Source organism: Tachypleus tridentatus, chromosome 8 (genome assembly GCF_004210375.1).
Source record: "Tachypleus tridentatus isolate NWPU-2018 chromosome 8, ASM421037v1, whole genome shotgun sequence".
In the NCBI taxonomy this organism is placed as follows: Eukaryota; Metazoa; Arthropoda; class Merostomata; order Xiphosura; family Limulidae; genus Tachypleus; species Tachypleus tridentatus.
The window spans coordinates 133,500,247-133,515,702 of NC_134832.1; the positions used below are offsets into that span (position 1 = coordinate 133,500,247).

The 15,456-nt window shown below is 31.1% G+C and overlaps 1 protein-coding gene across 2 annotated transcripts in view; it reads left to right on the plus strand.

Moving 5' to 3' along the window:
• LOC143223533 (protein held out wings-like) overlaps positions 1 to 15,456 on the plus strand; it is a 60,304-nt gene that overhangs the window by 39,765 nt on the left and 5,083 nt on the right. Inside the window, exons 4-8 of one of the 2 annotated variants that reach the window (XM_076451614.1) lie at positions 426 to 569; positions 907 to 997; positions 4,248 to 4,511; positions 5,718 to 5,783; positions 13,755 to 13,840. In XM_076451614.1, coding sequence (XP_076307729.1) covers positions 426 to 569; positions 907 to 997; positions 4,248 to 4,511; positions 5,718 to 5,783; positions 13,755 to 13,828 — 639 coding nt within the window. In that variant the 3' untranslated portion in view covers positions 13,829 to 13,840. The remainder of the gene's footprint in view (positions 1 to 425; positions 570 to 906; positions 998 to 4,247; positions 4,512 to 5,717; positions 5,784 to 13,754; positions 13,841 to 15,456) is intronic. The other variant, XM_076451615.1, reaches the window with a different exon arrangement.

Sequence of the window (15,456 nt, forward strand, 5' to 3'; positions counted from 1 at the left end):
TTAACATTATTGTACAACAGTTTTTTTTGCATTGTTACAGCTATAGTTTGTTCATTTATTTCCAATGTGTGTGCATGCATGCACATTTATTGATTATACTCAAATTCTTCAGACATTGAGAAAATGTGTAATAATAGTCACTTCCAAGCTTTAAAGATCATAGATAATAAATGGTTGTCTTTTTCTTTTCTATAATTCATTTTATCTTCTCAGCGAGAAACAGATTTAATCTGTATTAGTTAGGTTTTAACTATCTGAATATTTAAGTGATTTAAGTACCAAATTGATATTTTACTGACCAGTAGTCAGTCATTGATATTTGAATGCTCAAAAAGTCAAATTAAACTGAATGCCAGTATATGCACACAAGCTGATACAATATTTAAAATAATTTTCTGAGCTTGAATATTTTATGATTTGAACAGGAAGAGCAATACAAAGGAAAGCCTAACTATGAGCATCTTGCTGAAGAACTTCATGTTCTTATACAAGTTGAAGACACCCCAAACCGTGCCACTTTAAAAATGGAACATGCTGTAAAGGAAGTAAAGAAACTTTTGGTTCCAGTGGTTGGTGTCTCATTTCTTTTACGGTTTTATTTTTGAATTACTTTAGAATACAAAAACTAAAATTTATTTATATTTAAAATAGAAGATCAATTTATCTAATAAATTAGAAGACAGTTTTATTTTTTGTGGGAACATTCTTTAAAAGTTATTAGCTCTTTTTAAAATTGTTATCAAATGTGTGAAGAATTTTTTAAAATTTATTTGACAGTAAAGTGTTGTATGAAAAAAACATGTTAATTCCCATTGAATTTACTAAAAAGTTCATATATTTCAAGATAATTCACTTTTATGTTTGTTGTTAATTGGGCTTTTAAAATATTTCAATGAATGTTTTTAGACTGAAGGAGAGGATGAACTGAAGAAGAGACAACTGATGGAGCTGGCCATCATCAGAGGCACATACAGGGAAAGTGGAACAAAACTTAACAGTAAAGTTCATTCAACTTTTTATATTATGAATTTTTTGTTTTTATTAATTCTGTTATTTGAGCATTATACATAGTGTTCTTTCTGAAGTAGCATCTATTAAAAATAACTAATTTTGAAGTTTTTATACCAGTATGGACTTGTTTAGAGCATTACTTTAATATAGGGTTTCTGGTATGCAGCTACTGTTGACTGCTTCGTAGAGGGAAATTGCACGTCATATTTTTGTGCAATGAACATTGCAGAAATTATCTTCCTTTCTGTATTTCAGGACTCACAATAGCCCCAAAATTTCTTGTGTTGTTCAATACATTAAACATATTCTAACTTTTAACCCTTGATGTGGATTCCTGTATGTGGTGGGGGGACCTCCCAGGGAAGGTTCTGTTCTTTCAGTTTACCCCCTCTGGGATCTAAACATCCACTCACGTGTTTGTCATGCGTGGCAACCTGTGAAGGGGAGGAGAGAGGATCATGGTGGTTGAGGGGTCCAACCATCATGCATCACTTTGACCTTGAATTCCTGTAAACAGGTAGCCTTGGGGTGGCCTCCCCTTTGGGGTGGGTTCAGTTGGCTGGTCCACTTAAGCTTGAGTCAACCAAGTACCAGTGTTGGATGTTCTCAGTGGGTGTTGTGGACATTATATCTGATGTTGGTGTTTGGGTATAGTACTCACAAAACCCTGGCATTGCTGCATTCCATGGTGGGTGGGATCAGTGGGCATTGAAATATTCCTTTTTTAATTATGTATCCTTCAAATAAAAACTTAAATAAAATAGTGAAAAAAAGTCCCATAGGTAAACGACCACATATTGAAGATTCTGAGCAGCAATCTTCAACATCTGTAACACCTGTACCTCATTTTCTTATACTACATTCTCTTTCAGACAAACCTTAAGGGCAAATGTCTCCCTTTTTAATTCAGAAAGGACTAGAGGGACTTGCTGGCTCTCAAATCAGTAAAGAAGCTTCAGTCTGGTGACATATTGGTAGAAACATCCATATGAACACAGTGAACTCTTGCATTCAAAGGTGATTGGGGATATATCTATTGAGGTTACACATCATGCTAATTTGAATTCATCACAAGGAGTTATTGTTGAGAGGGATTTGAAAGAACATCCCATAGTTGGAGATTCTCACTAGTTTCTCCACTAAATAAATGGTTTTCAATAAAGACAGTAAAGAAAAATGATGTGGTCATAAACAGAAGAGTTTTCCACCAAATTCACTTACACAGATAAAAATGGCCACCTTTTATACAGTGGAACTGTTGAGGTTTACATTCTAATCTGGATGACGTTAAAGCACTGATTGCTTTCTATCATCCTGTATGTCTTTTCTTACAGGAAACATTTTTAAAACCTGCTGATACAGTCACTATTTGGCAGCTGGCATTTGACTTGGAGTGAGTAATGTGAAAACAAGCTTTTCCAAATAAAACCCTATATTAGACTTTGGCCATCTTGCTTCCGTAAGGATCGGAAAGAGGAGGTTGTTCTAACTAGACTATGCATTGGTCACAGTTTTTTAATTCATCATTTTCTTTTATCTGGAACTAATGCACCAATGTGTAATCTGTGTAACACCGGGTTACTATAAGCCACATTTTATATTCTTGCCATCGTTATGACTCTCAACAGTGGTACCCTTTTAACCATCTTCCGACCCAAGGTTTGTTCATAATGTCAGTGTTATTGGTGATGGTGACACTGTCTACATTGGAAATGTTTTTAGTTTTTTAAAGGCCATTAATATTTTTAATGCTATTTAAGTTTTTTAATTTATACATTAGACCTTTTTAATGTGATTCCCTTTTAAGAATCACAGTCCATCTAGTTTGATTTGAAGTTAGAAAATGATCATGTCAAAATACTCAGCCAGGACTGGAAAGGCCAACTTCAGGTGAGTACCACTGCTATTCGAACTTCTGTTCCTGTTAGTCATCCTGGCAAGTTATTAAAATTTTTATAGAAGTCTTTTAAAACTTTTATTGCTTGCCATTTTCAAAAAGTGCATAACATCAAGTAACTCAGAACCAGGACTGGAAAAGCCAACTTGAGGTGACTGACAGTTTTCGTACTTACCTGTTAGTCTTCATGGCGAGTTATAATAATTACAATTATATTACAGAAAGTCCTTTACAACTTGTTACTGTAGTTTTTCTCTTGACATTGTAGACTAATGTAAACATTGGTTTTATACTATTTATTTTTTTCTAAACTTTGTTTTATTTTAATTTCCTTTTATGAATTTTGCAAAATTTACTTTAATTTTAACTTCTTACCAGATGTTAGGTGCAGATAGCTTAGTTGCTTTGTGCTGTAAAATACCAGATCAACCAACCAACCAACTAACTCTTTTACCTAGTAAACATGACATTTCATGGATTTTCTCATGTAATATGCAACAGGTTTCAGGATGGTGTTGATCTTGCAAATTAAGTATTAGTGTAATACATTTGCATTTCATGCAGTTGTTCATCAAGTATACTTGAAAGCTCTATCATATGTTTATTTAATGTATTTTAACACATTTCAGTATGTTATTGTTAAAGTAAACAGATTTAAATGGGTAATGTATTACACATAACATATTTAGTGCAGTTATTCAAGTTCATGTGGAAAATTTTAGGCAGTTGTGTATTTAGTACATTTAACATTCAAGGTGTTGTATATCTGGAACACTTGACAAATTTAAGGGGTTGTTCTTGTAATGCACTTCACACCTTCCATATCATTGTTTACTTGGTTGACAGATTTCATGGTGCATATTGCTTCCTTCCTGACTTGTAGTTTGTGGTTATTCGATGTAAGAAATTAAATACTTTTATTCACAAAATGTCAGTAATTATTATATATCAAGGAATGCTAAATGTAAAAACAAGATTTTGTTATTTTTGATATCAAAATGCATAGCTTGGGTAGTAGAGCTGTACTTTAAAGTGGGCACAGTAATTAGATTTATGAAGGTAATTTAATTTACACACACATGCATGGAACTTCATTTTGTTGCTTAATCTCCAGCTATTTAAGTAGGAGTGGAAACTTTACCCAATTTTTTTAAGTGTCAATTTTTATATTTTGATCTAAAAATACTAATATTAAATCTTTCATATTTTTAATTATTGCACTTCTATTTGATGTAAAGAGATCGTTTCTCCATGGTGGACAGAATTCAGATAGCCTATTATTTAACTTTATACTAAGAATAAAACAAAAAAATAACCTGGTGTGATAACTTTGTTTCAGGACCAGAGACTCCACGGTTAATGACCCCACAAATGACTTTGGGAAACCATCTCCGTATGCCGACCCCACTTGGAGCACCTTTGATCCTTTCTCCTCGGCTTTCAGTACCAACATCTAATTCTCTGATCAATGGAAGCGTACCTCCACCATTAATCAATCCTGCAGATGCAGGTCTAATCTACTCTCCATACACAGATTATCAATATGCCACACTTGCATCACCACTGTTGGCAGAGTATCCAGGGCTTGACCCTTCCACTGCTGGTGGGTTTTTTGGTCGATAAGGCTTGTATTTGGTGTAATTCATTCCTGTGGTTGATTATGTTATTTCTTGTTTGTTTGTTTTTATAAAATTGTAAAATGCAATGACATCATAAAGACTAGTTACTCACCTTAAGCAGCAGATTATACTTTGATGGTAATAGTCCTGCTTTCTGAGTCTAAACAATTGTTATTTTTTGTTGTTGCTGTAATGTTAAAAAGACATTATTCTTTTTTTAAAGAAATGTTTAAGTTAACCTCTTGATTTGATATTTTTATTTCTGTATTTGTGAACTATAGGTGACAGTTTTCATTGCCTTTTTAAGTGAATGTTTTTATTTTGCATGAGGGTTGGGTGTGACCTAATTATTAAATGAGCTGAACTATTGGTCCAAGGGTCATGGTTTGTATCATTGTCTCCAAAAAAAACAACAAAAAAAAACTCACTCTGCACTCTAGGGTCCATGGGTGCATAAGAGTAATGGTTAAATCCCACTATACGATTAAAGTAGCCACAAAGTTGGCAGTGGGTGCTGTTGACTAGCTGACTTCTGTCTAGTCTATCAATTAAATTAGAAAAAGACTAGTGCAGATATCTATTTTATTGTTTTGTGAAGTATGGAAAAAAAATTGCATGATTTTCTTTACTTGTTGTTAGCTCATTTCTTTTATATTTATATCAAGATTGGCTTTGCTTGCTTGAAATTTGGAGGAAAAAATGGGTATTTATTTGTTTTTATTATTAGGTTAAATAGTGTATATTATTTTTGAATTTTTTTATATTTTATATTTCAAGTTATTAAAATTCATAAGAGACTGATTTGAACAATTGTTATTTGCTTGTATATAATGTATAACAAAATTATATGGTTTTCGAAACATCTTTGTATGACAGTGAAAAGTTGCTATAGAAGAAAAAAGAACTAGCAGAAATTTCAATTTAGTAATGTCTCATGAGATGAGTCTAAGGAAAGTAATGTTGTGTAGTTTTTCATTATTCTTAAAAACTCATTACAGAAAGAATAGAATTTTGTATTTTATTAGAGTTATATATAATCACCCATGTTCTTTTGACAATTTTGGTTATTCTCAGGGATAAAAATCATTACATTTCAGATGCAGATAGTAAATAGCAGTCAGTCATAGTCATAAATAATCTTATTAGACTTGGATGTAAGTTTTCAATTCTTTGTTGCCTGCTTGTTCTAGCAACTGTAATGCAGGGATTAGGAATGCTGAACATGCATAGTTATCAAGGAAATCAAGGCACATTGGGTAAGCATAAGTGTACTGTATAACAAACCATGCTGAATATTTGTTTAGGAACTACATGTATATGCCTAAAACTGTTGGGCTATTTCATACATTTTATAAATTTCAAGGATTGTTCTCTCACCCAGCTAGTGTCTTTATTGTTTTTTCTTTCAACGACAGTTGCTCTTTTATAAGATGTTAAGGGCTCATGTATTAACCACTTCTTAATTTGTTGATGTGCTAGAGGTTTTAAATTCTTGCATTGGTGATGAGGAATTTGATGGTAGGCTTGTTTAAAAGTCTTGATTTGGCTTATTTCATTGTTGGTGGTAATGGGTGATATTATCCAAGCTTGTACAAGCCAGAGAACTTAAAAATATGAGAGTGAATAGGCATTTTAACTTTTGTTTCATCAAGCTTTCATATTTGTTTGTGAAAGAATAAGTCCTCGATACAGTGCTGGCATACACAGTAGGTTTAGGTAGCTCTCTCTTGACATATTGACAATTATGTGTTTCAGGGTTGTTTTTAAAAACAGTCAAGACTTCAGCATCTACTTCAAGTGATGTGTGATGAGAATTGTTCTTGCCTACTGTATGGCTTGCATTATGTCTAGGGCTATGAAACTTTATTTTTTATACATATGAAATGTTTACAAGATTTGTTTCAATGTGCATAATAATATTTTCATATGTGAGGCTTGCCATGGCCTGGAAGTTAAGGAACTCATTTTGGTATGTTTGTTTTGGGATCAAAACCTGTTGTTGAACATGCTTGCTCTTTCTACATATCAATCCCATTATTGATAAAGAGGTAGCTTAAGAGTTTGCAATGGATGATATTGACTAGTGCTTTCTATCTAGTTTGTCATATCTAAATTATGAACAATTAGCACACACTTTCGGTAGTTTTATGTGAAATTAAAGTGTGAATCAACACTTTTCTTGTTTTATTTATTTGAAGAACTTAATCTTGATGATGCCCAATTATTTGTTTTTAAGGTTTATATATTAATTTGAGTAATAGTGTTATGGAAAATGTTTAAAGTTAAATTCAGTTCACAGAAGATTTTAAACAATGGAGAAGTTCTTCCATTTTAATAATGTTAATTACTGTAAAGTGATTTGGATTGCAAAGATGCAATTTCAACTGAAAATGTTATTCAGCTAGATAAAACTTTGTTAGATAATGAAGATTCCTCCCAGTGATATTAGCTTACAAATGGATAAAATTGTAATTGGTGTGTTAATACAACAATTTTATCAGTATAACTTTATTAGAGAATTATAAAAGATTGTGCATATAGATGTTAACTGAAATACTTTGGTATCAATTATAAGTTTAAGGGAATAAATTGTGGCTATTGTGATGTGGAAAGTGCACAGGTAACTTGATTTTGTTTTAACATTCTGTGCAAGTTTAATGAGTGTTTATTGTCTGTTAAGCCTGTTGTTTTGGGTTAGGGGTCAAAAATATCTGCAAAGGTTAATCTGCATGTGTAGCATAAAAGAGAATGAACTCTAAGTTTAAATATGTGAAGAAAAAACTACTCCCCCCCCCTTCCTCTCTTTGTATCATTAAGTAATACATATTGCAATAAGGTGCATATGCAACATATTGTAGTGCAAAATACAAGTTTATGTAATTAGTCTGTGCTATGTGTGACTTTTAATGTGGTCATTTCAATTTATCTTATAACCATGAAATTATAAATGCCATAACTAAATGTACTGAGCTTGTTCTTATGAAGCTTGCAAGTTATTAGTAAACATTACAAGTCTAATACACAAAAATATATTTTTAATAAATTGTTTACTTAAATTTGGGAATGCAAGGTGATCTTAATATTAGGAATAAAAAACATTATCTTATGTTCATATTTAATTTGCATAACATTATGTAGAACTTTCTGAATACAAAATTTTTCAGTAAAACTATTTCCTGTTTTATCTATCTTAACCTTAACTCTGTAGTGAAGTGAGCAGAATGATAAAATGAAAGTTGAAAAATATGAAATAACTCTAAATTATCCTTTATTTCAATAGTCACTGCATATTGCAACAGACATATACTGTTCATCCTTACTGCCAAAGCTAATACTTTTCTGGATATATCTGGTTTTATTGCTTAACTTGGACCCTCAGATTACACTGAAAATTATGATGTAGAATCATAATTAAATTGTTAATATTTTCACTTAGGTGTTTTTACCTAACCTAATAAGTTTATTTTTTTTACATTTTAATTGTTTTTATAACAAGTAAAAAATACAAAGTAAAAAAAACATATCATACTTGCATCTAGATTTCTCCCTCCATTGGAAGACAAAGCACTATAAACCTACATTTTTGTAACAGTGTTGGTGTTTCAATACTTTATTTTTACTGTGCAGTTTAAAATATAAAATTCTTTCACATAAAAAAAAAACGTCTTTTAAAGTATTGACTTCTAAACCAAGCTATATAAATAGATTATAAAAATTCCATTAGCTGGTCGAACCAAACAAGATGAAACCAAGGCAACAATGAAACTGAACTAGCCTCAAAAGAAATTTAGTAAAGAAAAATACATTCTTTCTATTGGTTATGACAAAAAGTTAGTGTTAAATGTCAGAATTAATGACACATTTTGAGAAACAGGATGTGATAAGAAGGCTTTGGCATGCAAGTATGACTTTCTCATTTGTCTTGGTAAATCAAGAAACTTGGATGCTGTTAAGTTACTCAATGATTAACAATATTTATACTAAAAATGTGTAATATGTGCCAAACCCAGAAGATCATACAGGGATAGTCAAAATTTAAAATGTAATGCGATAGAGGAGTGAAAATTGAGAATTTGCATATAGTTTTTTGAAATTGAAATTTGTATATTATTAAAATATAAATTACACACTATTTTAATACTAAGTTTATTGATAATAAAGCTGTTTATTAAATTTTGAATGTAACTGTTAAATTGTAACATGCTCATTTTGACCCTAGTCTAAAGCATAGGGTTAAATTAAAATTAGCCTGACTTGTAAGGATGTGGCCACTGATGGCTATTGTTGGAGTGTATTGGTATAAATATTCAGCTTACAGTAACAACAGGAAGAGTTATGTAAGGTTTTAGAGTAACACCTGCTCTTCTGTTAAAACTATTATTAAATAGGTGTATCAATAATAAACTTTGCTGATTTCTCAGGTTTATTTTGGTTTTAGTTGAGGTCTGAGTGTGGCACAGAAGTTTTGTTTTGTTTCTAGTTAATACTGTAGGAAGTTTAACTTGGAAAAAACTCTCCTGTCTAAAAAGCTAATAAACTTAGCAAGCTATGTAATAGTCATTCTCTGGATGCAAGCACATTTTAACTGTTAGTATAGGTTACTGACATGATTTATCAATATTTCTATTTATACTTGTGTGTGTGTGTGTGTGTGTGTGTGTGTGTGTACACGCATATATGTATATATGCACAAACAGTTAGAAGTGGGAGTGTTTGTTTATTAAAGTTAAAAAGCCAATAAAACTATACTTTGTTTTGCTAGTACTAGACTCTTACATAATTCCAATTTATATAATGGATTGAGGGCATTTCTATATATATAAAGCTTTTTTCGTGACAATTCGTGCTCAAAAGGTCACAATTATGCTTATTATTGCCAATCAACATGAGTATACATGAATGTGTGGATCAGTTTTTGTAAACATAGAAATGTCTAGATTATTTATCAATGTTATATATTTGTGGTTTGGGTTTTGGGGCCAATAGATCTTTAAGCTTAAGAAGAAAAATGTGATTGTAGTGCCTATCAGTATCATAAATATTGTATTATTCACTGTTTGTACATCTTTATCAAATTATTAGTTCTATAATGTGGAAATATGATCATTCTTTCAATAATTTTATTCATAGCAATTGGTTATGAACCTGGGGTGACATATAAGTTTGTTTATTTGTCAACAGATGAACTTGTCTTAAGAATTATGTAATTTTTTGTTTATTGTAGTAAAAAATCAACGATAGTTTGAATGGTTGTGAATACGTTTTCATCAAGAGCGAGGGGTTGAGACTGCAACTCGTTAGTGTTAGCAGTTATGTAATAATTCAACATGGATCTTGTTATATTAGTTCACACTTAGTTCAGAGACTAGGAACTAATTTTTATTGACAAATGAAAATTTAAACAAGCAGTAATTCTCTGAGAAAGGTAGAATGAAGTGTTAACTGTAACATTGCAAAACATTAAAGCTCAAAATAGTTAATGGAAAATTGACAGTGATTAAACAGTTAAGAACTGCAGTATTGAGTCTTATCAGCTCTCATAGGTGCAGCAGTGGTGCTTACAGTTTGTATGGGAAAGATTGTGTGTATTTCTTTTGTTTATTCATGCACTTTTGTAGTTACTGCTCCTTTTTAAAAATATGAAAATGTATAGTTTGAGTGTAGGAGCAACAAAAACATTTGTTATGTAATTTAGATTTTTACTTTGTTACAGTGCACAAAAGCATGTTTTATGAAAATGCTTCTTCATTTTATGGGTCTTAAGATTGTTATAAGAGTTTATTTGGTTATTATATACATAGATTCAGTTTTATCTGTATTTAATTTTTTTTTGTATTTGGGGAAAGTTCTAAAACACTGTATTAAGTTTATAGACTTTATATACTTGTGTTTTGCCATATTTTATAGGAGCTTATATACTTGCCAGCTTACAAAATGAAATCATGCAGATTAAAATGTGCAAGAATCAGTAAGTGTAAAAAATGTAATGAATGCTCATAACCGGTGTAACTGTACATTTGCTTTAAAAGTGAGTTCTAGTTACTTAGTTTCTTAGTCTAAAATTCACAGTAGTAAAAGCTACATAAGAATTGTTTGAAATATAGGCAGTAGTATATTAATAGTGAAATTATTTGTAGAATGTCATTGCCCAACACTGTTTCACGCTCTTGTAAATATGCATATTTGTTTATTTAAAAAAGTTACTCCAAGAATGACAGTTATGCAGTTCTATCAATCACGAGTGTCATTTGATAGTTTTATATTGCACAATAAGTTGATGGGTTTTATTTTTGATTTCATATTGTGCAGTCACTTGATGAGGTTGAGTTCATCCTTTTAAGAAAGGCAGTTAGTTAATTTATCTGAGCTGAACAAAAACAGTAACTAGCCAAAATATGATTTAATTCAAGTTGTTTTTTAAGGATAGTGAAATTAGTAGGTAAAAGATAATTTGTCAAAAAAATGTATAATTTAAAATAGCCATTTCTGGCATATATGGTGTAGGAGTTTCTAAATATCTTTAGAAGTGCATATATGAAGTCAAACTTTGAATTGTAAATTAGAAAATATCACATTGTGACAAACAAACTATATAGCTACCATTACAATGGAATAACCTCCACACCTTTTGAATTCTGATTTTGTAGACAAAATTTTGAGAGTATTGTAAAGTGGTTTGTAAACATAATTTATTTACTACTGGTAAAAAGTGACAGATGTCCCTTGCCGGGACAGTGGTAAGTCTTCTGATTTACAATGCTAAAATCAGGGGTTCAATTCTTCTCAGTGGACACAGCAGATAGCCCAATGTGGCTCTGCTATAAGAAAAACACGTACAGTTACACATTGATTTAGAAATGTTTTTTTAGTTTATTAATCGTAGCAGTGTACTTCTTGTTCCCCTATTCATTCCAAGATTTGGTTTGCACATCTAAATTGATTTTCTTCTCTTCTCTTGTGGAACTTCTTTCTTTCTTTTTCCATCTCCCACTCTCTTTGTTGAGGATATTGTACTTCATTTTCATGCTTGTGACCAGGAGCTAAACATGTCTCTGGTCAACAGTTGTAACATTTCATATTCATAGGAGTCTTTTTAATCCCCATGTAGATAAAACTTAAGTTCCTGCTAAACCTGCTTACTCCCATTGCTTTTTGATAACATAGGATATTTTAAGGCCCTAATTCCATAGAGACTGATCTGAATCTGACCACTTTCTTACACACGTACACTCGACTTCACATTCTGACAGTGAAAGATTATAATATTCAAATATCGCCTCACACCTTGCTTGCTAGCAAATCAAATTTTAGTATTTGAATATTCAAAAATTTTAGTTTTTTACTGTTCTCTACAGCATGGCAGAAACACGTATTTGTAGGTCTTAAATACGTTCTTTACTTAAAGTATAACTCTGAAAGTAATGATACTTAGGCTTGTGTACAACTGTAGTGTACAATGAATAGTAGGATTGTGCACAAATCAGTAAAATGAAAATTAAAGTTTGAGCTGTACAGTAAGTTGGGATTTTAACTATCAGCTGTTGATGATATGCAGTTGTGGCTAAACAGTATTTGGGAAATTACTGAAGTTTCAAGGAAGGTGAAACATGCAAGTTGTATTTTACATTAAAGATAGATTTAGTAAGTAGCAATTTAGTACCATTAGTAATTTTGGTTACAGAAATTAGGATTATAGTAATCAGTAGCTTAAATTATACATGGATCATTATAAAAGGTTGTAGTATTTTTGATGAGAATTTTGGTCATTCAAAACAAGTAATAGTGTGGATTAGGTGTTTATCAGTAATGCTACCAATAACAGTTGATGTAAACTTGAGATAGTTGCTACATATAGTAGTTTGAATCACTTTTTTATAATATTAGAACTAGTAGTAAATTAATGGTGTATAAAAGTAAAGAATATATTTGGTAGTGTATTAAAGTAGACCAAATTAATAATTGTACCTAGTGATTTTAGCTAAATATCAGTTTCATTGTGAAACATAACTTGTATGTGGATAAAGATCATAATTAGTAGTAATTAGGATTTTTTGAAAAATCGGGGGTAAGTTCTGGTAGTAACTTGTGTCAGGTAACGGTCAGTTTTCCAAATGTTGCACTCCACACAATGTCTAAATATACCATTCATTTGTAAGTTTAAAATTTTGTTATCAATGAAAGCATTGAATTTCAACATTGTTGGTGATAACTTCATTATTGGCATATTTGGAAACGGTTAAGAAAAACTACTTTGGAACCACCCAAGATTTTATTTGTATAGAGGATGAATCTTTTTTACTTTAATGAAAGTTAATTTTCTCTAGCTTTTCTTAAATTTTTAATGTTTGCTAGCTATCAAATGGTGGTACCCTACTCCTTGCTAATTTTGTTACGAAAATAAATTTCTTAAGATCTGTCTTGTGTCAGTTTCAGACTATTTACATTGATATGTAGTGATATTGCTTATTAATTCTTGAAGAAACTTTTGTAGGTAATATACTGAGGAAGAGTGTATTTAGTCTGTTTGTATGTCCAAACTTAAACATATTATACATGTTGTTTACAACTTTGTTTTAAATCTCTTCTTTCTATTTGCATTAATGTTCTAAAACATTCTATCATTTTCACTTGTTCCTTCCTAACAAAATGTTTTATTAGAGTAATTGAAATTCCAAACTGTTCTTTGACTTCAAATGCTAATGTAGACTTTGCACTCATGCAGTGTAATCCACAATAAATAACTGAGACTGTATTTAAAAAAAAAAAAGAATAATTTGAAAGTCAATACATTGAACTTGCAATGTGTTGAAGACTGGTTTGGAATAATCCAAATGGTAGCAAGTGTAAGCCAGTGAATTCACATAGTGCAGTTCAGCTTATCCTTGTAAGACCAAAGAAAAAACAATAATTGCTGTGATTAAAATTATTGAATAATTATAAAAGTAATTACTAACAGTATCCACTTTGAGATATTTTGTGAATTTGAAAAAGGAAAGGTGTATGTTAACACTTGACATTTTTTTTCCTTGAAACTATATCTTGTTCTATGTGTGCTTTATAAAATCTGATGCTGTATTTAATTATAAAAATAACACTTGCTGATCTATGTTTCATAATCCATTTTTGACTTAAATACAGACTTCTGCTCTTTAACAAAGGTGAATCCAGAATACCAGTAACAAGAAAAACATTCATTATCCAATAACTTTTCCCTGTATGCGTAATAGGTGCAGTGGCAAAGCAGCGAAGACTTTTGGGGGTAAGAGATCACCCGTATACACGAACTGGATCTCTGTCATAGATTTTGTCCAAGGTTGGTTAGAAATTTGTTTGTTGTTTTGTGATAACCTCAAATTGTTATCAACAAGCAATATTATTTTTCACAAACATTAATATTAAATCATGATTTACAATGTTACATTCTTTTGATATCTTGTCAAAGATGAATATTTTAAGCAAAGCATTACACAACTAAGTACACCACATGATGAAGACAGTAATTATTTTTATCCTAAGATTGTTCAGAAGACACTGCTTCAGAGCTAGAAATAACTTAAAGTACCTTCTGTATTGTTTTGTACAAACTCTAAGCAGTTTTGTTGAAGGGTCTCAGTTGTGGCTTTTAAAGCTTGAAGTTAATGGTTTGAAAAGACAACAAAAAATGCCGACTTTGCTAATAAAGATTGCAGTTTATGTATTTCATCACTGACCAAATAGTTTTGTAAGATACATTTTACAAGAGTGGATGTATTATAAAATAAAATAGGTTGGAGAAGAAACGATGGTTGATAGAAAAACAAATGGAACAGACAGACTGGAAATTTGTTAAAGGTAGATAATAGAAGATGAGGGTCAGTTTGGTTTTGGAAGTCATTTGAAACCAAAAGCAGAAGTTGTTAGGAGGAGAGGAAAAGACTGGTGGATGAGAACAAGTTGAGTATTAAATATGGTTGGAACAGCAAGATTTTGGAAGATTGAGGTAGATGAAATAAAAGTTGATAAAGAGAATTCAAATGTGTAATAAACAAAGGGAAGAGAAGATGAGTGAAAGATATGAGAAGAGAGAAAAGATTCAGATTAGAACAAAATGTCTCAAAAGAGGAGGAGGACAGACCTGTACATAACTTGAATATAAGTGTAAAGTTGAACAAATGAAGTGCCAAAGAAAAATGGAGAAAGAATTGTTTATACATGTTTCACAATAAACAAAGATATCAGATAGAAGATTAAGCAATAGACAGGGTTACAGATGTACAGTTAGAGGTACAATTGTAAAAAAAACTAGTGTAAAAATTGGTAAAGAATAAAGGAAAATAACAAATTTGTACAGGATGGACACAGCAGTTAAGAGCAGGTTTGAGGCAAAAGAAAAAGATTCAAACCTTTTATAATTTGACTAACCTAATATCATTCATGTATAACACTGCTGTTACTAACTAATATACATTTTGTGAACTAATCTTCTTGATGATGTCACATTTGTTGTACTTTGTACAAAAATGGCACTGTGAATTGTTGCAACATGATCATCAAAGCAAAATATTGACTCAAAAATGGAGGGGGTAGTTTGGGCCTAAACTTCATTATTTTATTAATTTTAGTGTTGCGTACACTTGTCGAGAAAAGGTTACTTCATCAGATAACAGGAAAGTATAAGGCCTGCAGGAATGAAAGAGTTTTAATACAAGTTTTATATACTTAGTTCTTCTTGGTGTTATTGACGTTTTTGACAAAAACTACCATACCATTTCAACAAGACATTCTTGTATACACTCAGGTTCATGTACAACTATCATAGTAGCATGTATTTGTAGTATTTGGTATATCAGTGTCTACTGTGTAAGAGCAAAATAAACAAGAATATTTTCATATCGCACTGACCAAAAAATGTTAAATTAAAACTCAAAGCTTTTGTAACCAAGTATCCCA